We start from the raw sequence: 27,328 nt of genomic DNA on the forward strand, positions 1-27,328 counted from the left end.
CTTTGGAAAGATGGGTGGAGGCCAGAGTTTTTACCAAAAAAGCAACCCTAACTGCTATAAATTAATAGACTCGACTCGCTTCAAAGCACACAGAATCATTAAAAGGACAAATAAATAATAAATAAATAACCAGGCTTCACTTTGAGAAGATCTTTGAGGCTTAATTTAATCTTAATCAAATTTATTTTAAAAATAGGGATAAAACTGTAAGCCTTATAAACATGCTATAGCCCACTAATCTAGAAAAATTCACAGAGACATACGATTTTAAAATCTCACATGGTAAAGGAATTGAAATGGGCTATCACATTGTTACTGCACATTTTGAAAATGCAAAAACGGTTTACTAGATTATTTTCAATTAATTATATCAAGAGGGAAACCATTATGGACAGGGTAGAAATTGTTTATATGGGAGAGAGAGGACTGTTATATTCTCATTAGCACTTGTTTATGGAGGGCTTACTTTATTTTCAGTGTTACACGTGATACCAATTTGTGAAATGGAAAAGTACTCCAACACCAGTCTCAACTGGATCTGTAAACAACATTCTTACTTGAGGGGCGCCTGGGTGGCTCAGTCAGTCCGACTTCAGCTCAGGTCATGATCTTACGTTTGGTGGGTTTGAGCCCTGCGTGGGGCTCTGTGCTGACAGCTCAGAGCCTGGAGCCTGCTGCGGATTCTGTGTCTCCCTCTTTCTCTGCCCCTCCCTCACTTGCATTCCCTCTGTCTCTTTCTCTCTCTGTCTCAAAAATAAGTAAACATAAAAAAAATTCTTACTTGAAATTCTTTTTTAAAAAAATTTAAGAAGTCCATTATTTCTTTTTTATAATCTGTTTAATGTTTATTTTATTTATGAAAGAGAGGGAGCACAGTCGGGTAAGGAGCAGAGTAGGTGCCCCTACTTGAACTTAAGATCTTTGCTACTAGAAAAAGGGAGTTGTCAGATTTTTTTTTTGCTTTTTCAGGACTGGCATCATTCAAGTATGGGAGTTTCCCATTTTGAAGTAATTCCCATTCTTCCCAACTGTAGAGTTCAGGAATGGGTGTGTGTTGGTGGGGAGGACCAGCAGCTGATAGGTCACTAGTCAATTCCCCAAAATTATAGAGAAAGAGGTGAATGAGGTTTATGGACTCTAACTTTACTGGGCCCCAAATTTCCAGTTTCAAACCTTTTATAAAAAATGTTTATTTATTTTGAGAGAGAGAGAGAGAAGGGGAGGGTCAGAGAGAAAGAGAGACTAAGTATTCTAAAACGCAGAGCCCAATGAGGGGCTTGAGCCCATGAACCATGACATCATGACCTGAACTAAAGTCGGACACTTGGGGCACCTGGGCGGCTCAGTAGGTTAAGCATCCGACTCTGGCTCAGGTCATGATCACGGTTTGTGGGTTCGAGTCCCACTTTGGGCTCCGTGCTGACAGCTAGCTCAGAGCCTGGAGCCTCTCTCTGGATTCTGTAACTCCCTCTCTCTCTGACTCTCCCCTGTTCATGCTGTCTCTCTCTCTCTCTCTCAAAAATAAGTAAGACAATAAAAAAATTGAAATTGGACACTTAACCGACTGAGCCACCCAGGTGCCCCTCCAGGTTCAGATCCTGATCCATCTGCATATTCTACACCCCTCACCCCCAAACTCGCATCTCAGAAGATTATCCACTAGGAGTGTAGATGAAGCCACAGACAACACACGGGCCAGCCACCCCACCTTTGTGTGTGAAGGGTGGCACACATCTTGTGTGTGTACTTTTAATTCCAAGAGTAAAACGCCCAGCATGAGTTAAAGAAATGCTTTTCAAGTTAGCTTTCTGGAAGTGAGGCGGGAAAAGAAACAAAGAATGGGTATAGAAAACCAGAAATCGAAGTCTGGGATTAAGTAGGAGTTGACCTGCACAGAAGATTTACCCGTGGAAGGAGGCCTGGTCTTCCCCCTTTTTCATTAAAGTGGCAAAATTGATTACTGCTTCCAGCTTTATTCAAGATAGAGCTTCCGGGCTGAGGAATTTGTTCAGGAAACATTATCAGATTTTTCCCAGACTACAGAAGATGCCAGCCTTCTGGGAATCATTTCTTTTTCCTTAAACAGTATATTAGGAGTTCAGTCCTGATGGTACATATTATCTTTGAACACTGATGAATCTTCCTAGCGTGAGCCAAGAAACTCACACTTGCATAATTATGCATCACAAGTGCTAGAATCAGCCGCCTGAATTTTCCCCATCACCTAAAAAAGAGCATGGCTTCTAAGGTAAATAACTTTGAGGAACTGTCCTGGCCAAGTTTCTTTTCTCTCCCCAAATGTAGGAAACACACACAACACCCTGGAAAAAAACTGTTCTTGAGACAGGAGCGTTACTGTATTTAACTGCCAAGGTCACCAATTCACTCATGCAAGAGCCGTGGTCTTTATTCACATAGCAGATGGGAGGAAAATTATCGAAGGGCCACCCAGACGTTAACCCCTGATCAGTAGTATGGCGGGACACCTTGGGAAGGTGCGTTAGCCACACTAAGCCTCAGTACCCACATGTTATTACATGGAGGTAATAATGCCGGTCCCAGGGTTGCTGGGAAGTTGGCCTGAGATCATGGATGTGAAAGAACGTGGAACGGAGAACAGCGTCACCCAAAAAAGTAGGTTTATTATTCACCCTCTGAGCTATTACCCAGGAGCAAGCGGGGGCTGTGTGCATGGGGAACATGGACAAAGCAAGGCCTTCTGGGGCTGTCACGGGCAAACTGCCAAGCTCACACCGGCCGCAAGGGCGTCTAGTGGATGAGAGATGAAGGAGTTTGGAGAAATTTCTCACTTTTTCTGGAACCATCCGCGGGGAGGTCCTGCTGCCATGTCTTGGACTAAGCCTTGTCTTTCACCACCAATTTGTCTAAGACGCCGTTGGGTATCCACACAGGTGGCCCCAGAGCCTCCGTACTGAAAAGATTACTAATAGTTCCCGGATGTCCCTAACAGTGAAAGAGCCCAAGGGAAGGTTTCATGCTTTGTGGAAGCCAGGTGGGTCCCAGTGGCAGGCTGTGAGGGGTCACCAAGGTCCAAGGGAACACCTGTGGGGTGTCACATGCCAGAATGCTCATCCTCAGGGTGAGGGCAGGAAGAAGCTCCTGGACCTGCAACTTAGAAATGCTCCCGGCACAGAACTTACTCCAGGTTCCGCTTGGGGATGGGGCAGTTTGCTGACCAATTTCTAGGAAGTTAGTTCTTGGATTTCTTAACGAGCCTATTTGGAAGCACTGTTTTTTCTTTTTTCTAATGGAGGAGTCAAATATCCCAAGTGAAAGCACTTCATTTGGGGCGCTTGAATGGATTGGTCAGTTGACTGTCTGACTTCAGCTCAGGTATTGATGTCACGGTCTGTGAGTTTGAGACTCGAGTTGGGCGTGCGGCTCTCACTCAGATCCTGTCCCCCCCTCCCCTTCTTGCTCACGCTCGCTCTCTCTCAAAAATAAATATAATATTAAAAAAAAATAAAGTACTTCATTCATGAGAGCCTTCCTGAACTTTTTCAGCTCCCTTCCGTACTCTGAGGATACCACGAATGCCCAGCCTCAACTCTTTCTGGATGGGTTTTGCGTGCTGCATGTTCATGTTGCTTTTGGTTAGAGGCTAGAGTGCAGTTGGCCACAGTCTGGGTGAGGCTAGAAAGCTTCAGGGTCTTCCTTGGATCTTCTCCATTCAGTCGGCAAAGTGGGACTGCCCCATATGATACCAAAAATCTTGCTGGTGGAGTGTAAGGGGACTATGATTTCTAAGTAGGAGGGCAGTGGGGGTAGGCGGGGTGGGATGAGCCTCTATGGTCCCCATCCCTGAACTGCTCTTTTAAACATTTCATACACTGAGGATTCACTGAAATTTGATAACTCCTGCCATAGGACATAGGTGCCAAGGAAGAGAAGTGTCGAATTTTAGGGAGAACGGGAACTTGCTCCTGGCACAATGCTCTTTAGTGACGGCAAGAGGAAAGGACGGTGTGGTCTCTTGATCCTCTAGATTCACAGTAGAAAATCCTGGGGAGGTTTGGGAAAAGGAAATTCTCTTCTTCAGACTGAAATTCAATAAAAGAAGACATCCCTTCTCTCTGGAGACTGGCTTTCTGGAAAACAAGATAAGCATGATGAGGAAGGAGCTGGCTCTGGGGTCGAACGAGCCCATGTTTGAAACCTGACTTCACCACTGCCTAGTTGTGTGACGTTGGGCAAGTTACCTAGCCTATCGGAGCCTCGCGTTCTCATCTGTTGAATGGGGTTACAAATGATACCTACCTCCAAAGATTCTGGAAAGGATTAAGTGAATTAAACCCACATAAATCCCTCTCAAACAGTGCCTGACCCATATATGCTCAGTAAATGTTAACTACTGTTCTCTTAAAGAGGCAGGGTCTTTTTTAAAACATTTTATTTATTTCTGAGAGAGAGAGGAGAGAGAGAGAGAGTGCAGGGGAGGGTCAGAGAGAGAGGGAGACACAGAATCTGAAGCAGGCTCCATGCTCTGAGCTAGCTGTCCGCACAGAGCCCGATGTGGGGCTGGAACCCATGAACTGTGAGATCATGACCTGACTCGAAGTCAGACGCTTAACCGACGGAGCCACTCAGGTGCCCTGAGGCAGGTCTTTATACGTAGTAAAGTAGAATTAGCTTCGTAGGGAAGCATAAGGACTTTGAAGTCAGAGAAAGCAGACTCTGGCACTCACTCATCTTGACTTTGTGCAAATTACTTATCCTCCCTAAACTTCAATTTTCCCATCCTGTGAATGGGGATAAAAATAGTACCTACCTTGTAGGTAGCTACTCGTTCTTATTTTGCTTCACCTCCGTGAATCTTATCATTCTTCTCATCTCTACTGACCTTTTACTTCCTTCTACCTCAGCCAGCCATTCCCATGGTCATGCGCTAGACTTTGTCATCGCCTACACAGGTAGCGCCCTTGCCATTTCAACTTCAAACATCTACTCTCCACCCACCACCTCCCATGTCATTGGCGTAAGTACTCTTATCACCACATGTTTCCATAACTCAATCGTCCGGTCCATCAACCTCCACTACCCGTCACCCTCCATCGGCCTTCATTTCCTTCTTTGTGCAGGTCAGAGATCAGGCTCTGTGGTTATAGTCATTCAACTTGCAAATACCCTCAGCTCCTTTTCCTTGCTCCCCACCCATCACACTCGCCCGCCAAAGCCTCCCTCTGGATGAACATTTCCATTTGCCTTCTGCACATCACACTAACCAATGACACTGAGGCAAATCACACAACCCAGCTGGTTCAACCTGCGACTCCGGATCTCAGACTCCGGCTGGGTGCCCAGGAAGCTGACAGCTTTCATACTTTCCCACCTTTCAACACCCGCATTCGTGCTCTCGGCGGATGCCCTTGCCCCAGAGTTGATGGAGAAAAGAGAGATCATTTGATACTTTTCTGACTCCCCACAAACAAACCAGCCAACCGATCAGAATCTGTGTCCTTATTTTCCTTTTGTGCACTTTCAATGTTACAATGTCCCTCCTCCTAGCACGTGTCCACACTTCCATGTGTCCCTTCTATGGGCTCAAAGAGCTCCCCCGTGAAAACATCCTCATCCTGCTACCTTATCAATCTTTTCATCTTTGTTGGATCATACCACACAGATAGGCTCTAATATTTGCCTTCTTTTTTAAAAAATTGTTAATGTTTTATTTATTTCTGCGAGAGAGAGAGAGACAGCATGAACAGGGGAGAGTCAGAGAGAGAGGGAGACACAGAGTCTGAAACAGCCTCCAGGCTCTGAGCTAGCCATCAGCACAGAGCCTGACATAGGGCTCGAACCCACAAACTGTGAGATCATGACCTGAGCTGAAGTCAGGCACGTAACCGTCTGAGCCACCCAGGTGCCCCTTGCCTTCTTTTTTTTTTTAATCTTATTTATTTTGAGAGAGAGAGAGAGAGAAAGCACGAAAGGATGTAAGTGGTGGAGAGGCAGAGAAAGTGGGAAGAGACAGAATCCCAAGCAGGCTCTGAGCTGTCAGCACAGAGCCTGACATGGGGCTCAATCTCACCAACCATGGGATCATGACCTGAGCCGAAGTCAGATGCTCAACTGACTGAGCCACCCAGGCGCCCCAAGGAAAACTGCTCTTAAAAAGGTTATCAAAAGCTGATGCCACATCCAATAGAGATTTCCTGCTTTTCTTGAATCCCCCGGAAGCCTCTGACACAGTGGATCACTCTCTGCTTTGAAACATTCTCTTCTTCTAGTTTCTCCTGGTTCTCCTCCTACCATGCCGACTGCTCCCCTCATTACCCTCTGCTGGGTCCCCTTGGCCCCAACCTCTAAACATCGGCACCCTCTTGGACACTGTCTCCCACCCTTCTATCTACACCCTCTGCTTAGAGCACCTAACTACTGTCATTTTCATACTGATCAATCTCAAAGTTTTCCTTAGGTTTCCCTTCCGAACTCCTCACTTACATACGCAACTGTTTTCAGACACGTATCCACTTGGGAACTAGAGTGTATTATGCTAAGTGGGATAAGTCAGTCAGAGAAAGATCTGTATCATTATTTCACTCATATGTGGAATTTGAGAAACACAACAGATGAACGTAGGGGAAGGGAAGCAAAAATAAGATGAAAGCAGGGAAGCAAACCACAAGAGACCTCTTGAATACAGAGAACAAACTGAGGGCTGCTGGGGGGGGTGGTAAATGGGCGCTGGGCATTAAGAAACACTTGCTGGCATGCGCACTGGGTGTCGTATGGAAGTGATGAATCACTGGGTTCTGCTCCTGAAACCAATACCACGCTGTATGTTAACTAACTTGAATTTAAACAAATACATTTTAGAAAAAGAAAAAAAAAAGAGAGAGAGAGCGATCCACTTGGATGTCTTACAGGCACCTAAGACTAACATGACCAGAGTTAACAGAGTTATGTTGACACCTACCTGTACCACTATCCACCCAGTAGCTCAAGCAAGAAACCTAAGAGCTACCCTGGATCTTTGTCCTTTCCTCAGCACTCCCATCCAAACTGTTAGCAAACCCTGAGAGCTCAACCTCCCACATAGATCTCGAAGGTATCCACTTTATTTAATTCTTTAAAAATTTTGTTTATAGTTTATTTATTTTTTGAGACAGAGAGAGACAGAGTGTGAGTGGGCGAGGGGCAGAGAGAGAGGGAGACACAGAATCCGAAGCAGGCTCCAGGCTCTGAGCTGTCAGCACAGAGCCTGACGTGGGTCTTGAACCCATGAACCGTGAGGTCATGACCTGAGCCAAAGTCGGACGCTCAACCGACTGAGCCACCCAGGTGCCCCTCACTTTTTTTTAAAGTAGGTTTTAGGCCCAGTGCGGAGCCCAACTGGGGCTTGAACACATGACACTGAGGTCAACACCTGAGTTGAGATCAAGAGTCAGATGCTAAGCAGACTGAGCCACCCAGGTGCCCCAAATGCATCCACTTTTATCAGTCTCCCGCAGGAACCTAAGGCAAGCCGCCATCTTCTCGTGCTTCTTGTCCCCTTACTGCTCTGTTTTCCTCCTTGCCTTCCTCTAGGGTGCCCTGTCCATGATGGCTGAGGTGACCTTAGTTAAGTACAAAGTGGATCACCTTTAAAATCCTCCCATGGCTAACAAGTCACGTAGAACGTAAAATCTGAACTCCTGTCATGACCCATTAAGACCCCATGTCACCCAGCTCCTGTGACCTCACCTCTCCAGCCTGGTCTTGTGCCCCACACTCCCTTTCTTGCTATACTCTGGCCACCCTGATCTTTCTCTGCTCCTCACAGACTTCCCCGACCCCCTCCATTCCCATGCCCACTCTTCCTAAAGCTAGCTCTCCCCCTGTATTCAGACCCCTGCTCACATATCGCTGCTTCAGAAGTCCCCTTTGATGGCTTTATCCAAAGCTGGTCCCCACTAGACTATTACCTCTATGGGGGCAGGGCCAGAGATAGTTGTATTTACTATTGTATCATAAATGTGTATTATAGCATCGCGTCTGGCAAACAGCAATATCAATGTATTATTATATGTAGACATTAAAGCAATGCACAGTGTCTATTTCTACAGACGCCCCCCCCCCCCCCCCCCCCCCGCAATCAAATTCACTAAAAATTTTGCCACCAAAGTGCTTTGGGACCCACCTCCAGAAAGGTCTTTCTGACTACCCTCCTGGCTGATCGCTGTGCTTCACATTGGGTCTGCCTCACAGGTGTGTGACAGCCAGGAGAAGGGGACTGGGCCCATATTGGAGGGCCAGAAAGAGACTCTGCCTGCCTTCCTTCAATAAATATTTATCCGGGGCCTCACACAGGAACTCTTTCAGAACTACTGGAATTCCTACCGAAAGATTCATCGGGTTCTCTTTGAAACCAGGTTAATATAAAATATACAAAGAATCAAACGTATACAGGCGATTGAGTTCCGTGCCAAATCTTACAAAACAGGAAGCGAGGACGTGGAGTCTGTACATTTCACAAGCTCTCCCGTGGTCCTCGCTGTCAGCAAAGACTGGGAGCTGGGCGGCGGGGGAAGAGTAGGGGCTCTGCTGGGGTTCCTGGAAGTCACCTCCTTCCCAGCCCCCATGCCCTGTGCCCCCCCGACCACCCCCCCCCCCGTGCCCAGAGCCCAAGTGGCAGGATAGCTGAATCGGGACTGTTGGCCAAGCCAGGTACCCACGCCCCATCTCCCCGCAGCCACTCTCCTCTCAGCAAGTCCAGCCCATTGCCCTTTTCCCAAGGTAATACTGTTCCTACACACACTTTCTAAGCATTCCCTCCCCCTAGGCTAGGACAGTGTCCCGGCCACAGATAGACAGCAAACCCATATGCGGCGAAACAATCTTACCAGTCGTCAATTCTCACAGTTGTACATTTGATTTAACTTGGAATTGTTTCTCGTGATTTGGGTTTATTGTAATTTATAATGATGACGGCCTTAGGACGGAGAGCAAAGACATATACTACCGCTTGCTCCTGTGTGATCTTTATTTTTAAAGTGTTTATTTTTGAGAGAGAGAGAGAGAGCACGCATATACACATGCATGAGCGTGGGAGGGGCAGAGGATCGGAAGGGGCCCGAACTCACAAACCGTGAGATCATGACCCGAGCCAAAGTCGACGCTCAACCCACTGAGCCACCCAGGAGTCCCTTCTGCTGTGGGATCTTCAGGCAAGCCCTCTCACCTGTTTGAGACTCAGTCTCCTCCTATAAAATGAGACTGTGTATTCATTCATTCAATCCCTGTTTACCGAATACATGGTGTGCAAGGCACATACACAATTCACAAGGTCACTGGGGGGACTGAGCAGGACAGTATGTGTAAGAGCTGGCTCAGCCGTGCTAAGGTCTTGAACCAGCCCTAAATCCATCTCCTCACCTGGGCATGGCCAATTTAATCACTCAGGGGTGCTTTATGGCTTGCTTGTTGGCCTGTCTTACACAGGGCTTCAAACAAAATAATGTGTACTATATCGGCAGATGTATTTTTCCTATTTCCTTCTTCACTTTTCTATTGTTTCTAGACGTTAGTCATTCATCCATTCACCACATACGTATTCACCTCTGTCCCAGGCTCTGTTGTAGGTGCCGGGATGTGGGGGTACACACTTCAAAGCCTTGGCCCTCAAGGAGCTAACATTCTGGAGAGGTCTGTGACTGCCCTCACCCCACTCATCGATAGATTGTAAACAACTTGAGCATTGGGGCCACCCGCAGCCGCTGCCCTTCCCTCCCTTCACACACACACACACACACACACACACACACACACACACACACACACACACAGCCCAGAGCACAGTCTGAGGCCTGCTCTTCCCCAAAGTCGCTCTCTGATGCTCTGCTGCGTGCCAGGCTTACTCGGTGTGTTTGGTGACTGACTTTGCATGGTTCACTGTGGCTGATTTACACTAGAATGTAAATCCTAGGCATTTACATATATTATTTCATTTAATCCTCAAAGAAACTCAGTGGGGCTCATGCGATGTTAATCCTCATTTTGCAAATGAGCCGAAGAATGGAGAGGTTAAGAAATGTGACCAAGTTTCTGTAGCTAGTAAGTAATGAAGCCACATTAGATCCCAGGCCATAAAGATCCTCATGCTTTGCCACCTAGATTGTGCCCGTTTGGATATTCCTACTGACACCATTTTCTTTCTTTTCTTTCCTTCCTTCCTTCCTCACTTCCTCCCTCCCTTTCTTTCTTCCTACTGGCACCATTTTGTTTCTTTCTTTCTTCCTTCCTTCCAAGACTTTTTATTTTCACATAATCTCTACACCCAACGTGGGGCTCAAATTTATAACCCTGAGGTCAAGAGTCACCTGCCCTATGGACTGAGCCAGCCAGATGTTCCTGACACCACTTTCAAATTGAGCATGGAGGGGCACCTTGGTGGCTCGGTCAGTTAAGCACCTGGCTTCGGCTCAGGTCGTGATCTCACGGTTTGTGGGTTCGGAGCCCCGTGTAGGGCTCTGTGCTGACAGCTCAGAGCCTCCTTGGGAAACTCTCTCTCTCTTTGCCCCTCGCCTGCTTGTGCTTTCTCTCTCTTTCTCAAAATAAATAAATAAACTTAAATGGTGCTTTAAAAAATTTGGGTGGGGAGCCCAGAGTCCCGGCCTTTGGCCTCAGGTGGCATCTTCCCGGTCTGCAGAGTCCTGGGGTGGCCGTATGTTCTAGGCTGAAAACTGAACATCTGGAGCAAAGAAAACTAATCCTCATGAGTTTCTTCATTTTGCTGAGTCACCTGGGTTAGATCTTGCTCAGGTAAAAGAACTCAACAGTTGTGAGGATAGCAGAATAAGAAAATGATCAGGACGGCTCAGAGCCTGGAGTCTACTTCAGACTCTGTGTCTCCCTCTCTCCCTCTCAAAAAGAAAAATAAAACATTTAAAAAAAAATAGCCAAGACAGTTTACAAGGCAACCAACGCATGGGCTCTTTGAGACAAAGATGAAACATATTCCAGCTATGAAAATGCTAAGTAATAGAAACGAAGGTCTTTTCAGTTGAAGAGCCTGGTTCTCACACCAGAGTCTTCTCAAGTTTGTTTCCAGATACAAAGAACACAGTTGAGTTTGATAGCGTGCTTGAAACACACCATCAAAGGCAGAACCAGATACTTACTTTCACTCACAAGGTTGGCACTGGCAGGTCCGCCATCGGGGGGGAAATATATCTTCTTATCTAGAGAGGAAGAGCCTGTGATTAGAAAAGAAATCTCCAGGGACCCCCAAATGCTCTGCCCCTCAGTCTATAGACACGGGGTATATTTTCTCTTGTATCAGAAGTTACAAAAAAACAGAGAAGCTTCTGTTTTGAAGGGACATTGGGCCTCATTCCCATTTTACAGGGAGTGTTCCTGACTTTCCCAGCAGATCCCAGACCATCAGGCCAATTAATACAGCTGACGTCAATGTTAGCAGGAGAGCGTGAAGTTCGCAGCAGTCAGACTTGGTGATAAACATTTGAGGCTGTGTCTACACTTCAGAAATAGGATAACGCCTGCGTTGTAATTTTGCCATGAGGTGCCTGGTGTATAGTAGATGCTTACTAAACATCTGCTGTACTGGGTTTGAACCATCTAGTTGTTATGTTTGGGAGGCGAGGATTTGAGCCACCTGTGTTCTAAGCAACTGTTGAAACAGGCATATGCACAAACACAGTTGGCTTAATTTTTCCTCTGAATCCGGTAGGCACAGAATTTTGAAAAGGAGCACAGGGGTGGGGATTTTCATAGGTTTCCTAAGCATGACATTTTTATGATTTGCTCCTGAAGTACGTTCCTCATCAAACTCCGGACATGACAGAGTGGTATTTTAATGGGAAATTTGTTTTCGACATTAGGCTGGAACACAGTGCCTGACTTAGGCTGGCTACGCTCAACAGCCCCTTTGTGTACTGTATACTGAGTTCAGAGGAAAGGCGGCTTCTAGCAATTTCTTTCAGGCATGGAACACTAGAACTACAGATATGTATGGACTAGGGGACTGTAAAAGAAAAGTCGCCCAGGGTACAGAACACCAGAGGATGCAGACTTGGCCCCATGAAACTATAAAAGACATATTATTACCAATATTTACTGTGAAAGGCAAATTCTGTAGCAGATTGCGCTGTCCTGTTGCTGAAACTATAAACTTCAGGCCAATTCTCCCTCAGCCTTTTACAAAGAAGGGAGTCTTGGGTTTTGGGGGGTAGGTATTTCACATCTAGCAGGCACTAACTAAATATTTGTTCAGAGAAAGAGTGAATGAAGAGGTGAAGGAGCCTTAAGGGGGATCTGGTTCCGGAGGCGGGGTGGTGGCCAGGGAGCAGGAAGCCAAGGGAAACCTTGGCAGGTGGGGCCCAGTGTGTAGGCACAAGCCACGGACGGCCAGGCACTGTGACAGTCTCTAGGCAGCAACGGGACTGCCTCTACAGTGGCTTTGAATTTTAATGTTTAGAGCAGATGGTTGGTATAGATTGCCCTTGTTTTTGCCCAGGAACCCGGCATCACTGCAAGTTGCCAGCCTGTTTGGAGGACAGATTATGAGCCTGTAGATGGGCCGTGGGGCTCTGTTTTATGGTTATTTGGTGGCTCGCAGTAAGGTGACTGCACGACCCTGCGATTTTAGGCAGCAGTCGAAATTATTTTTCTAGGCTAAGTCCAAGTCCACAGACTGGGGTCAATATTCTGGGCCAAGTCCATCCGGCTGGCTGTCCGCGTAACCCTTCATCATTAAACTGTGGACGTCAGCGAAGCTTAGTGAAGGTCAATGGAATGTTTAAGGAGGGCAACCCATCCCCCAGAAGCCCCCCGTCTGAAGTGGGAGCGATTAGTCATAGCCCCCCCCCCCATTTCATGCCAGCTCCCTCTTCAACTGCAACCAACCAGAGGCAGCCCTCCAAGTGTCTGGAGGTCCTTCCTTACAGTGGGCTGAGCTGGCAGGCACATTGAAGAGTAATCCCGTGCTTCCGGCCATCGGGGCAGAGCTGGAGTCCTCCCACACTGCAGATTCCTGAGGAGGGGCGAGGTATAGGTCCTGCTGGAGGAGGCTTAGGAAGGGCTCATATTTCCCATCAGGCTGGGGCTCTGGCACCACGTGCCCACTGGAGTAGGCGTGAGAGTAGCCAGGCTCTGAGGAGTTGGGGCTGACTGGGGACGGGTACGGCCACGGCTCGCCAGGCAGAATGGAGGGGCTCCCCGCCAGGGACACCGGGTACTGATCCATGGTCATGAGACCAGGCCCATTGAATCTGCAGTTGGTGGCACCATATGCAAAAGATGCTTCTGGCTCTGGCTTTGTCCACTGAGAAGAGAAACGCCACTGATTTGGAGGCATGTCACTATCTGGGAAGGAAAGACAAGACACATTAGGTGTTTATTGTTTACAACATAGAAATAGCTTCATTTTTTTCTGGTTAATGCGCACTCTTTCTTTTTTTTATTTTGAAGGCTGCTTTTTGCATCATTAAATATCCCCCAAATATCCTCCCCTAGCGATGAATGGAGCCAACACGAGCCTTTAAAATAGCTGCACAGTATTCCATCATAAGATGGTAATCATATGACCAACCAACATGGTGTTTGTGGGCAACTTGGTTATTTCCATCTTTTCAATGATCTCAACCACACTGTGATGAAACATCTTTGGATATGTATCTTTGCACCTATGTCCAAAGAGCCCCTCAAGGAAACTTTTCTAGAAGTAGAATTGCTCGATTAAAGGTGATTTCTGTTTGGTTGTTTCTGATTGGCTTTATTTTATAGTTGGTGGTTTGAATACACCAAATAGAAGGACCCTACCCCTGAACTTTCTTTTTTTATTAATTATTATTTTTTTAATTTTTGAGAGAGAGAGAGAGAGAGAGAGAGAGAGAGAGGGCGTGAGCAGAGAAGGGTCAGAGAGACAGGGAGATACAGAATCCAAAGACAGGCTCCAGGCTCTGAGCTAGCTGTCAGCACAGAGCCCGACACGGGGCTCAAACCCATGAACTGTGAGATCATGACCTGAGCCGAAGTCGGACGCTTAACTGACTGAGCTCCCCAGGCGCCCCAGAACTTTCAAAGGGTTTAACGGTTGCCTGTGTAAGTCACTCAAAGAAGTCTAAGGGTTGAAACCCCATTTTCTAGAGGTGGGGATAAGACTGGACCAAGTTAGCAGAGCAGATTAGCCAGGTAGGGATCTGAACTGGAGCAGTAAGTGATGGGTACGGAAATGGTTTTCACACCTCTTCCTGCAGAAGCAAAATGCTCAAGGTCAAGGGATGACTCAGTTTCTCTTTGCAAAGTTCTTGTGGACTAGCTAATGAGGACGGAGTCTCCTTTGGTCTCGTAGACACTATTCTAATTGTTCTTATGGTAGCAGCTGAATCCAAGTGTTCAAAGAGTCTAGGACAGCTCATGACATGGATGGATGTTTTTCCATTCGCAACACCCACTCAGACAAGAGGGGAGGAGGGAGAGAGCTCTGGCAGATGGTGTTTAAAGCCTGGAGCCTCTCATCTATCCAAGATAATGAAGGGGGGCGTGGGCGTGAGACAAAGGAAGATCGGAGGTCTGGAGAGGCTGTCTGGTCCCCTTCTCCCCCCGGAACATGTGCCTCTCCTAGCTCTCCTGAATGTTCTGCTTGCCTGGATTGTGTACAAGACAAAAACAGCTGAGTGGTCTGCACAGTGACACTGGAGCCTCCCCGCTCCTCCCATCAGAGCTTTTCATGTAATACAGATAAGAGCAAAATAAGCCCTAACCTACGTGGCATGGATATTCTATTCAACATTTCTCATCACTTGCAATGAGCACTGGCCGATGGTCAGCTTCTTAATGAAACCAAGGGCAAGGGAACATATTAAGATCTGTTCTTGGGGACGGACGCTACTTTTGAAAATTGACACTTGCCCACCAGTAACGATTCAGGGCCCCATGTACCACAAATAGAGAGATTAAGGTGACTTAGTAGAAATCACTTTGTGTGCTTGGTGTTGAATAAGGTCCTGTGTGTCCTGAGTACAAGTCAGAAATAATGTGTAAGCTGAAATGTGCAAGGCAGGATCCCAAGGTCTTTTGAATATTTTGAGAGAGAGGGAGAGAAAGAGAGAGAGAGAGAGAGAGAGAGAGAGAGAATCCCAAGCAGGCCCCCTGCCCAGCGTGGAGCCCGATGAGGGGACTCAATCCCATGACTGAAATCCCCCCACCAGTTACCTCTAGAGAGGAGAGAGGGAGCTCCAGCAAAGACTGTGGCTTTATCGAACCCCAAACTACATTCACGAACAGAGAGCAGTCAAGGGACACGTTGGTTTGGGGGCACTTGGAACAGCCTGGATTTTCATTTCAGAAGGAATATGAAAGGTTTCCTTCGCATCTACTCCCAACTCGAGCATCTAGAGCCTGCCTCTTAGTTCCATCTGGGACTCAGACAGTGCTGGTCCCCATCTCATACTCTGCCCTTTAGGGTGAAAGTGACTGGCCATTCCCCTACCTCCTAAGCAAACCCATAGGCAACACCTTCACCCACCCATGTGCAGTTCTGAGAGCACTAGAACCCTCTAGAAAGCATCTTAGGGCACCGAAGAGTTTGCTTCCACCCCAGAGGACCCTTCTTCCAGTCCATCCTTGCACGGTGGCCCTGCCTACCCTATCCCAGACCGGTTTCTCAAAACACAAACTTAAATGTCACTCTTTCAGAGAGGCTGTCCCTGAACCTCCAATCTAAAGTTTGTCATTCTGCCACTGCGTGACTATGCCCTGTTTATTTCCTTCATAGCAGTACACCTAACCTGCAGTCTCTCCAGTCACTCACTCAATTCACTCACTCACTCACACTCAATCTTCCCCACTAGCCAAGAAGCTTTGAGAACACAGACGTCAGGATGCCTGGGTGCCTCAGTTGGTTAAGCATCTGACTCTTGATTTTGGCTCAGGCCATGATCTCGCAATTCCTGGGATCGAGTCCCAAGCCTGCTTGGGAGTCTCCCTCCCTCTTTCTCTGCCCCTACCCCACTCCTTCTCTCTGTCCCTCAAAATAAATAAATAAACATTAAAAAAAAGAGCATGGGAATGCATGGGTGGCTCAGTTGATTGAGCGTTGGACTCCAGCTCGGGTCATGATCTCATAGTTTGTGAGTTCAAGCCCTGCGTTGGGCTCTGTGCTGACAGCTTGGAGACTGGAGCCTGCTTCACATTCTGTGCGTCTCTCTCTCTGCCCCTACCCCACTCATGCTCTGTCTCTCTCTCAAGAATAAATACACATTAAAAATTAAAAAAACAAAACAAGGAACACGAAAGACCATTTCTCTTTTGTTCACCATTACGCCCTCAAGGACTTGCACAGCACCTGACACATAGGAGGTCCTGAACACTATTCTAGAGTGCACACATGCACACTCACAAACATATATCCCCTCTCAGACACATACCCACACAGCCCTCCCCACCGAATCTTTCTATAGTGAGACCAGCATGCAAAGTGGCTACGAACACAGGCTTTGAAGTCAGATAGGCTTCCCGGCTCTGCCACTTCCTAGCTGTGGGACACGGAGCATATCCCCTCCCATCTCAGAGCCCCTCGGGATGGCTGTGAGATCGGATGGGACAGTCCTGTGAAAGGTTTACGCAGTGCCTGGTACACACCAACCTCCTGGCTGAGGCTGTTGTTTACCAATCATTATTAAGGGCTCACATGCACATGCCTCTTTCCTGGTTTGCAAGAGATCAACCCAGGGAAAGCACAATGGTAACGGCAGGAGGCCGGAGGGTCCCCCCTGCCCTTGGCCACCACAGCAGGTGTGGAGAATGGCGTCGACACTGGCTGTGGAAGAGAATTTTCAGAAGCCACCACTTTTTGTGTATCCGTTTGCAGGGAATAATACATTAGGGGTGGGTAGGGCAACTGCGAATCCAGAACAGTTTTAAAGCAATTTTTTTCTTATTTGAGAGAGAGACAGGAGGAGGAGAGGGGCAGAGGGAGAGAGAGGGAGAAAACAGCCTTAGGTAGGTTCTACGCTCAGCACAGCCCAACACAGGGCTCGATCCCACCACCCTCGGATCATGACCTGAGCTGAAATCAACAGCCGGAAGCCCAACTGACTGAGCCCCCCAGGGGCCCCTGGAACAGTTTTATTTATTGAATACTGATTATGGGCCAGGCACCTTGCTTAGCACTCTGCATGCACGATCTCATGTGATCCGCACAGCAAGCCAGATGACAAAATAGAGGCTGGGAGTGGTGAAGGTAACTTGCCTAAGGCCACACAGTTGGCAAGAGCTCTGGCTGTCTGATTACAAAACTTGTGCCCCTAGCAGCTATGCTTCCACGATATTCCCAAGAACAGAGTGAGCTGGGCATTTTCACGAACTACCAGGCTTGAAAAGGTTGCAGTGGGCATAATATTTCTGTGGGATTTGTACACACCCTTTGATCCAGTCATTGCCCTTACAGCAATTTTGGGATATAATCAATGATGGGTGTAAAGGTTTAGCCACAGAGATCTTTAATGTGATATTTAGAGTAGAGTGAAAAATTGGCAACGACCCAATGTCCAAAAATTATAATAGATTGCATAGATCTTTAAAAAGCATACTCTTTTGTTTTTGAGAGAAAGAGAGAGCGAAAGAAAGAGAGAGTGAGAGGGAGAGAGACAGAGAGAGAGAGAGAAGCAGGGCTCACCCGGGACTTGTGTTCACCCGGAGCAGAGCTCAAACTCACCAATTGTGAGATCATGACCTGAGCCGAAGTCAGATGATTAACCAGTGAGCCACCCAGGTGCCCTAAAAAATATACTCCTGAGCCACTAAAATAATGTTGTAGCAGAAGCACGTAATGGCACAGGGTGAGAGATATATATCCAAAATGATGATATGCTGTAATTAATGCTTAGCATGGGTGCAGAGATGCACACATGGCTTTGCGTCCTGAATGCTTCTCTCTATTTCCTAATTTTGAAAAAATAACAATACTTTTGTGATCAGAAAAAGGTCTTTTAAGTAGAAACTGGGGAAACCGCTCGACTCATTGAATTTGAGTCACAGTTGTGAAAGACCAGTCCATAATTGCCAGATTTCTTTCCATCTATCCTTTCTTCTTAATATGAATCCTGCTTTCTGAAGACATTAAAACGAAGCACGCTCCGAGCATACACCACGTCTTGCACCCTGGAAGTCCAACCCCTGGCCCTGTCCGAGCTGTACGCACGGACTCTCCTTTCTCTGCCTTCTTGGCCAGTGGCGCTGGTCTCTTATTCATTCACCCCAGAAACAAAGAGGATATTGTTTCTATTAGCCAAGGTTGAAACAACACCAGGGACAGCTTACAGGACACGGTCCCATTCCAGGCCGCTGAGGCGACCTGCTCAGTCCCACTGTCTGCCTTACTATCGCCACCTCCCTGGGGTACCTTGTCTTTGCTGATCATCCAGACCCTTTTCCTTGGGGAAAATGAAAATGAAACACAGAACATGTGCGGTATTTCAAAGTGGCTAAGAGCTCAGGATCTGAGTCAAATTGGCCTGGTTTTAAAACAGCTACCCCTCACTAGCTGTAGGAACTTAGACAAGTCACTGGGCTCTCTGAGCCTCAGTTTCCTTCCCAGGATAATGGGAAGTACTCAATAACGGATAGCCACTGTAAATGGTATCAGCGACTGGCCTCCTGGGCCTGCTCACTGGGGTGCTGTCAAGGTCTGCAAAAGGCAGGACAGTGGAGTAGTAAAGAGTCTAATGGACCTGGGTTTCAATCTCTCTCAGTCACTGGCTGTGTGGCCCATTTCATCACTGAACCCTATCTGGGCTGCAGTTTCCTCCTCTGTAAAGTGAGGCTCTTAATACCCATTGTAAAGCGGCTTTGTGAAATGCGATGCACACGCAGGAAAAAGCACAAGTGTAAGCGTGTGGCCGGGGGAATTTTCACAAACTGGGTAATGAGCACCCAAGTGAAGGAACAGAACATGAACATGACGGCCGCCCCAGGAGCCTCCCCCCCCCACCCCGAACCACTCTCCTGTCTTCTAACGGTACACTCAGCTGGCCTGTCTTAGACCTTCATAAATCACAGTGGATTTTGAGGACTGAATAGGATAGTCTTTGGAGCAAGGTATCTAGCACCCAGTGGGGGCTCGCTATATGTTGGTGCAGATTCCACTCCTTTCGCTGACCAGGAAGATGCAAAGTTGTCAGTGTTCACAGGGGCCATAAGCAACTATATCTCAAATGGATATTCACACTAAAAGAAAGAGCCAGTGTTCATTCCCCACCCCCACTGGATCATGGTGGAGTGGACAGAAGGATGGTAAGAAAATGGAGCTCCGATGTGCCCCAGAACCAAGTCTCCTACTCTGCCCCACCGGAAGTGGTAACTACGGAAGCTTCTCCGGTTACCACCCAGGTCCTTTTAAAAGGGGGATAATTCAAAAATAACTTTACCCTGTGTTTTCTTTCCTAAAGTATGGCCAGTGTAAAATATACATAAGTAAGTTCAAACATAACTTTGATTTGGGAAAAGCAGCCAGGAAATTCGATAGCATTTCTTAGCCACGTGGGTCTCTGTGTTTGGGCTTTGCATATTTGGGTTGACAGAGCACCTTTAGAAAGTGGCCAAGTCGGTAGTGAGAGCCCATGAATGGGAGCCTGTACTGTTCAGTGTGGTTCAGCCCGGGCCCGGCAGCCTGGGCCTGGCCTGCGAGGCCCGAGAGGCTGCTAACGGTCAGTCATGAAAGGCCACTTTATGGACTTCCCACCATTTCCGAAGCTGCGGGTCTCTCACATACCACCTCTTGTGAGAACCACTGGGGTGGGGGTGGGGCTGCCCTTTTTCTCATGGGGCCTCCCCTGAGGCAGCAAAGCTTATGAAAAACTTGACTCCTGACAGGGAGGAGATGCCTCGAGGAGGACAGGCCCTTCTTTGCTCCATCGGCTGGACCAGCATTTGCCTAGCCCACCCCACACTCTGTGGAAGACATCTTGACAGTCAAGGGATCTTGACAGTAGTGGAGAAGATGGCTGCCTCTCTGTTTGACCTGGGAACGTTGGCTTGGACAAGAAACAGGGCCACGTCCCAAGTTCCCTTCAGGCACGGGGGGCGTCACAGAATAGAATGAGGTCAGAAGGCGTAGGAAGCCATACAGCCGCCCCTAGAAAACGTGCAGGCTTCCGGGCGGGGCCCGCTGCTCTGTGATCTGAAGGCTTTGAATACAGGCCCTCACATCCGCTCTAGTCACTCAGAAACGTGTCAAGCTTTCAGACCACCACACAAAACTAACACCTACAAGGCACTATGTGCCAGTGGTCATGCATTACCTCACCAAGTCGTGATATAGTTCAATAATCCTCAATTTTAGAGATGAGGAAACCAAGGCACAGATGGAGGAAGTGATGTGCCTGGAGATCACATTGTTAATAAGTGGCGGAGCTGCCCTGGGCCCCAGACTATCCAGTTCTAGAGCCATACACCACAGGTGCTCGCTCTTTTTGGTGACTCCTTCTATGACAGTCATCAGTACCCTATGACCCAAATCACAATTTCATTCATTCGATCAATATTTACTGGGCACCTTCCATGTGTCAGACATTGGGCTAGGTACTTAGGAAGCAGAGATCACCACAGAGTCCTTGCTGCCATGGAATTTAGAATCTAGAGGGTGGAAGGAGACACGGAAGAGAATATATAAATGTATCCATCCAGTGGTGACAAACACTAGAAGAATAAAATAAAATAGTGTAAGATGACAGAGGGTGGCAGGGTGGGGGCTTCTATTTTTTAAAGAGATTGTGCAGAGAAGGACTGCTGGCTGAAGAGGTGACATTCCAATGGAGACCTGAATGAAGAAAAGGGGAAGTCAGGCAGTTATCTGGGGAAAGAGCATTTCAGGGAGGTGCAAAGGGCCTGAGGCAGGAGTGTACTTGGCACATTCTACAAACAGCAAGGAGGCTAGATTGGATTGAGTGGCGTAGGAGGGGGTTGGAGATGAAATCAGGAGGAGAATGGGGTCCCATTAAAGACTTTGGATTGGATTCCAAAAGACAGGAAGCTACTGGAGGGTTGTGAACAGAAGAGAGACAGGATGAGACTTTCCTTTTAGTGTTATCATTCTGTTGGCTATCTTGAAAACAGACTGAAGGGGGGCGAAAGGGGAAGCATGGAGACCAATCAGGAAACATAACTCCAGGGGTGAGATGATGGTGTGGTAGCAGCAGAGGTGGAGAGAAGTAGTCAGAACTTGGATATATACTTTTTTCTAATGTTTGTTTTGAGAGAAAGAGCATGTGCATGTGTGCACACAAGTGGGGGAGGGGCAGAGAGAAAGAGAGGGAGAGAGAATGCCAGAAAGCTTTGCACCCCCAGTTCAGAGCCTGACGCAGGGCTCCATCTCATGAACTGTGAGATCATGACCTGAGCCGAAATCAAGAGTCTGACACGCTCAACTGACTCAGCCATCCAAGTGCCCCAGAACTTGGATATATTTTGAAGGTAAAACTGACAGAATTTGGGGCCACCTGGGTGGCTCAGTCAGTTAAACATCTGACTTTAGCTCAGGTCATGATTTCGCCGTTCGTTTGTTTGAGCCCCGCATCGGGCTCTGTGTTGACAGCTCAGAGCTTGGAGCCTGCTTCAGATTCTGTGTCTCTCCCTCTCTGTGCCTCTCCCCTGCTTGCTTGCTCTCTCAAAAATAAATAAACATTAAACAAATTTTCTTTTAAAAGGAGTAGTAACCAGAGAGGAAGGAGTAAAACCAAGAGTGTGTGTCATGTTACAGAACCCAAATGAAGGAGGGTTTTTAAAAAAATTTTTTGGTTATTTAGTTTTTTTTTTATTTTAAAATTTTTAAATGTTTTATTTTTTTCTGAGAGAGAGAGAGAGACAGCGTGAGCAGGGGAGGGTCAGAGAGAGAGGGAGACACAAAATGTAAAGCAGGCTCCAGGCTCTGACCTGTCAGCACGGAGCCTGACACAAGGCTTGAGCCCACCAACCGTGAGATCGTGACCTGAGCCGAAGTTGGACGCTTAATCGACTGAGTCACCCAGGCACCCCTCTTTTTTTTTTTTTTTTCTTAATTTTAGAGAGCTTGAGAGCGGGAAGGGGCAGACGAGGGGAATCTTTTTTTTTTTTTTTTCTATTTTGAGAGAGAGCCCAAGCAGGGGAGGGGCCAAGAGAGAGGGAGACACAGAATCCCAAGCAGGCTTCGCATTGTCAGTGCAGAGCTGAACATGGGGCTTGAACTCACAGACTATGAGATCATGACCTGAGAGCCGAAATCAAGAGTTGGATGCTCAACTGACTGAGCCACCTGGTCACCCCGTGTGAAAGAGAGGGCAGCCAACTGCAGCAAATGTGGCAGGCAGGTCAAACAAACAAACAAAACAAGATGGAGTTAGGGAAAGACAGCTGATTTGGCAAGTGGAGGTCACAGGCTAACCTTGTCGAGAGTGGTTAAGGAGCGATGGCCATGAAAGACCGAGTGGATTGAGTTCCAAAGAGCAGCAGAGGAACAGGACAGCATGTGCATGGGTACAGTTTTGAGACTTGCTGCAAGATGAAGCAGAGAAATGGGGCACTCAGCCAAGAGGTGGTTGTATCAGGCGAGCAGGACAGAGGAAGAAGGAAAGGACTACGGGTAGATGGCACTTTCAAGGGAGTGACTGTAACGCATCTAAGCCAACATGTGCAGAACGAAAAGCCAAATAGCTGAGGTCAGCTGACTTGCCCGGGCATGAAGAGCTTGGGGTTTTGACTCTTCCAAGGAGCTGCTTAACCTCCTCTGAGACCCACTTACCCATTTATCAGCTCTTACTACATGTCAGTTCCCAAAAGGACTCCGCCCCTCCCACTGGGTCCATTGCCAACAGCAACTCCACATCATTTCCTTTAGTATCTGCTGCTCCCACACCGCCTTCCGCTTAAACTCACAAAGGTCTCGGAGAAAATCACGTCACCTGACGGGACAGATCATTTCTAGGAGAGCAGTAAATCCTGCAAAGGTGAATACGTCAGGTATACACCAACTCCCCGTCCAGGCCCAAAGAGCAGAGCCAGAGCGATGGCTTCTGAAAAGAGGGGAGATCTTTCCCCACAGGCAGAGGCCCCACCCGGCAACTTTGCACAAAACAAACAATCGTTTGGGGGCTTATATACGCATCCTCCAGTGGGGGGCCAGGTACCAGGCAACTACAGTAGAGACTTCTTCCCCCTCCCCCAACAGAGCGTTTTTAAAACTCAACCAGGCCCTGGTGTATTGCACATTTCAAAATGGTGTTTGGAGGGGCGCCTGGGTGCCTCCGTGGTTAGGCGTCCGACTTCGCCTCAGGTCTTGATCTCGCCATTCATGAGGTCGAGCCCCACATCGGGCTCTGTGCTAATCCTCTCTCTCTCCCTCTACCCACCTCCTCTCCCCCACTCACACTCAGTCTCTGTCTCTCTCTCTCTCAAAAGTAAATAAACACCAAAATGGGTGTCTGTGAAAATGTTTTAACTTCTTTTAAAATTGGAAGAAAACACGAGTGTAATAAAATAATGAATAAGTAAAAATGGATCCAGCCTGGATTAAATTTGTTTTTGTACCAGTGCAGTCACAAACTGTCCTCTCTGGTATCTGTAGCGGCGGGGGGAAGAGGCCCTACTCTGGCGCTGCCGACTTAATGTTTCCGGCTTTCACCAAACCTGGCCATTTTCTTTTCTTTTTCTTTTTTGAATTTTGCTTAATATTTTATTTATTTCTGAGAGACAGAGAGAGACAGCATGAGCAGGGGAGGGGTACAGAATCTGAAACAGGTTCCAGGCTCTGAGCTTCCAGCACAGAGCCCGACACGGGGCTCGAACCCACAAGCTGTGACATCATGACCTGAGCCGAGGTCGGATGCCCAACCGACTGAGCCACCCAGGCGCCCCCAAACCTGGCCATTTTCATAAGCACTCCTTGCGTGCAACCCACGCCCCTGATGCCATTAAGGGTGGGGAGAGGGGTGCAGCGAGAGTCTCCATGGACCACCCCTTAAGCCCTGCCCTTGCACACCAGATCTTCTGCTACTAGTTGAAAGGAGGCTGGGTGCACCTACACGGGACATACTGTCAGCCCAGTAGTGGTAGTAGTAGTAACAGTGAACCCAGCATTTAACACAATTAAGGAGATAATGAAATAGGTTAACTGGCTTAATTAAACAGGGCTGATTTTCACTCTACACTTCTTTTTAAAATTTTTTTCATGTTTCTTTATCTGAGAGAGAGAGAGAGAGAGAGAGAGAATGTGAATGGGGAGGGGCAGAGAGAGACAGAGACAGAGTCTGAAGCAGGCTCCAGGCTGAACTGTCAGCACAGAGCCCGACGCAGTGCTCGAACCGCGAGATCATGATCTGAGCCCAAGTCTGATGCTACAGCCGACTGAGCCACACATGTGCCCCAGTGTTGACACTAAACTTCTTTTTTTTTTAATGTTTTTTATTTATTTCTGAGAGAGAGAGAAACAGCGTGAACAGGGGAGGGTCAGAGAGAGAGAGGGAGACACAGAATCGGAAGCAGGCTCCAGGCTCTGAGCCGTCAGCACAGAGCCCGACGCGGGGCTCGAACCCACAAACCATGTGATCATGACCCGAGCCGAAGTCGGACGCTTAACCGACTGAGCCACCCAGGCGCCCCAACACTAAACTTCTAAGTAAAGGGTGCAGCATCTCATTAACAGTGTGACTTGCGGTCAGCAGATACACGCGTGTGAGTGCAAAGGCGTCAGAGAACTGGTCCTTTCCCTGATAGCCTCGACCGAGAATTCCGGCTTCCTCCCTCCCAACCTGCTCACCATTCCTCAGGATCACATCTGCACTCTGGCTCAAGGGGCTCAGTTCCTGGGGGCTCTTGACATTGCTCAGAGCTCTGGAGAAGTGTTCGTCCACGACGCTGCCGATGTCCCCTTGGAAATAGGTGAAAAGGACGCACTGGGAATTCCACTCCGTCTTTATAGGTCTCTGCAGCTGGATAGCAGTCTTGCCCATTTCTTCCATCGTGATGGCCACAGATGATAGCTGCAGATCGAACACAGGACGATACTGGCACTATTTTTCCGAGTGGCTTGGCTACAGTTTGGATGAGAGGCCCTGGGTGGAGGGGGGGAAGAGCCGCAAAAGCTTTCAGTTCGCTTCCAGAGAACTCCTGAGCCTGAGCGGTACCACACAGCTCATCCAGCACCATGCGCTGGTCTGAGCACCAGGAGAGGAGCCCTGTGGGATCGACGTTAGGGAACAAGGCAGAGTCTACAGAGAGCTGAAGGGGGTCCTCGAGAGAGCCTCAGATGAGAAAGATCTGGCAACTCCACTCTAAGAACAGCGGGACGTTAAAAAAAAAATAAAGCCATTGAGGTCCCAACAGTAACTTGCCTCCTGGGGAAGTGCCTTCCTCCTACAAAACAAATGAGCCAGATTGACCCAGAGCTGCTTATAGATCCGCGCCCTCTCCCTCCCACCCCACAGTTTGACTAAGTAATCCAGTAGGTATTCAAAGATTTCACTTTTCATAATAAGCATTGACCACTTTCGTGCAAGAGAATGAGACACAAATTATCCCCCCCCCCATGCTGCTGATCTACATATGATGGTGTCCCGGACCCAGCCCCCCCACTTCACGCTAGAAACGCTTAAAATTAAAAACAGCCCTGGCCCCAAGGACTCCAGACAGATATATTCTGGGCCAAATACAGATCTCAAAAAGCAAACACTCTCTACGCTAATGTATATGGCACCATGGGTGAAAAGCCCCTGAAACATAGCCAGAACGTCAACCCCGCTCACCGCCAGATGCTTCGCACCTAGAACCATGCCTGAGACACAGTGGATAGCTGTTTGCTGAGTTGCCTTAAACTTGGCTTCCATCACTGTATCCTAACTGTGAGCTCCTTCGGAGCAGAAATTGTCCCCTCGCACCAAAGGCAGGACTGGGCACACAGTGGGCCCTCAAAGCCTGCTGCGTGGCCTTGCTTAACTGGAGAAGTAGCCTGTCTGGATGCTTCTTCAGCTTTGGCCACCCAATGCGACTTGCCAGGTGCTTGGGCTAAAGGCACTTTTATTCACTCCTGTGAATATGATGAAAATGATTACAGTTTAATAGCCTAATGTTCTTCCCTAGTCCTTGAGGGTGGGGGCCATTTCGTATTCATTTCTTTATCCGGAGCACCTAGCATAAGTAGGTCAGTAAACAATGGCTGAATGCCTGAATGCCATTTCATGCAGAGAAAGCACAATGCAAGGAAATCATACCAATTAGGAGTCAGAAGACCTGGGGTTTTCCTCCGCTGTGTGACTTGGGGGGAAGCACATAACCTCTCTGGGATTCAGATTCCTCTTGGGTAAAATTCAGAGGTTGGAGGCAATTAATTCTGCAGCCTATTCTTTTAGGTTCTTAGTGTCAGTCGATTGTGACAAGGACTTGAGGAAGGAATCTGGCAGTGAGCAGGGGACCCTTCTAAAAAGTTCTCCTTTCCCACTCATTCCCGCCACAGTCATAACTGGGTTCCGCTTTATGAAGCCTTCCTAACACAGCCTTCAATTGAGCCCATCGCTCTGTTTCGCCCTGGCGGACAGCCACACGCTAAGTAGGCATCACCAGGCACCACCTGAAAAATGAATCCTTTGCGTCCTTATTCAAAAAAACACGCAAACAACCGCTCCGAAACACCGTCTGGCAGTTACTTATAAAGTTAAACGCATGCTTACTATGTATATGACCCAGCAATCCTTTTTCTAGGTCCAGAGAGCCAAGAGAAGCAAAAACATATGTCCGCTCAAAGACTTTAGGTGGGATATATACAGCAGCTTTATTTATAATAGCCAAAAAATTGAACTGAAACCAATGCCCAGCACCAGGAGTATAAATAAACTAGCTGTGACGCTAACATATATTGGAATGTCATTCAACAGCAAAGAGGAAAAAAACTACCCGTCCACACAACAGCATGAATGAATCACAAAAATACTATGTTGGGTGAAAAAAAAAAAAAAAACAGACACAAAAGACCATATAGTATATGGTTCCCCTTACACGAGACAGGCACACATAGGCTGTGGGGGTAGAAATCAGAATAGGGACGAATCTTGGCATCACAGAAATAAAACAAAGGTGTTATCCTTGAGCACAGTATGAGTTTGGGATGCTGACCCCCCACGCAGTCGGAAATCTGCATATAACTTGAGTCCCCCCAAAACTTAACTATGAATAGCCTACTGTTGACCGGAAGTCTTACTGGTAACATAAAGCCAATTAACACATATTTTGTATGTGTATTATAGGCTGCATTCTTACAGTAAAGTTAGAAAAGAAATGTAAAGAAAATCATAAGGAAGAGAAAATAGTTACAGTGCTGCACTGTAAAAAAAAAAAAAAAAAAAAA

At 47.6% G+C, this 27,328-nt stretch overlaps 1 protein-coding gene across 2 annotated transcripts in view; it reads right to left on the reverse strand.

The window, feature by feature from the left end:
- Positions 1-2,673: 2,673 nt before the first annotated feature.
- The window catches only part of VGLL1 (vestigial like family member 1), a 27,173-nt gene continuing 2,518 nt past the window's right edge, over positions 2,674-27,328 (reverse strand). The window contains exons 2-5 of one of the 2 annotated variants that reach the window (XM_039217152.1): positions 24,749-24,971; positions 12,904-13,323; positions 11,121-11,180; positions 2,674-4,109 (exon numbers count right to left, since the gene is read on the reverse strand). In XM_039217152.1, coding sequence (XP_039073083.1) covers positions 4,069-4,109; positions 11,121-11,180; positions 12,904-13,323; positions 24,749-24,950 — 723 coding nt within the window. In that variant the 5' untranslated portion in view covers positions 24,951-24,971 and the 3' untranslated portion in view covers positions 2,674-4,068. Of the gene's footprint in view, positions 4,110-11,120; positions 11,181-12,864; positions 13,324-24,748; positions 24,972-27,328 lie in introns of both variants that reach the window. The other variant, XM_039217151.1, reaches the window with a different exon arrangement.

The sequence above is a fragment of the Hyaena hyaena genome, unplaced genomic scaffold (genome assembly GCF_003009895.1).
Source record: "Hyaena hyaena isolate Hyena2069 unplaced genomic scaffold, ASM300989v1 scaffold_669, whole genome shotgun sequence".
Taxonomy (NCBI): Eukaryota; Metazoa; Chordata; class Mammalia; order Carnivora; family Hyaenidae; genus Hyaena; species Hyaena hyaena.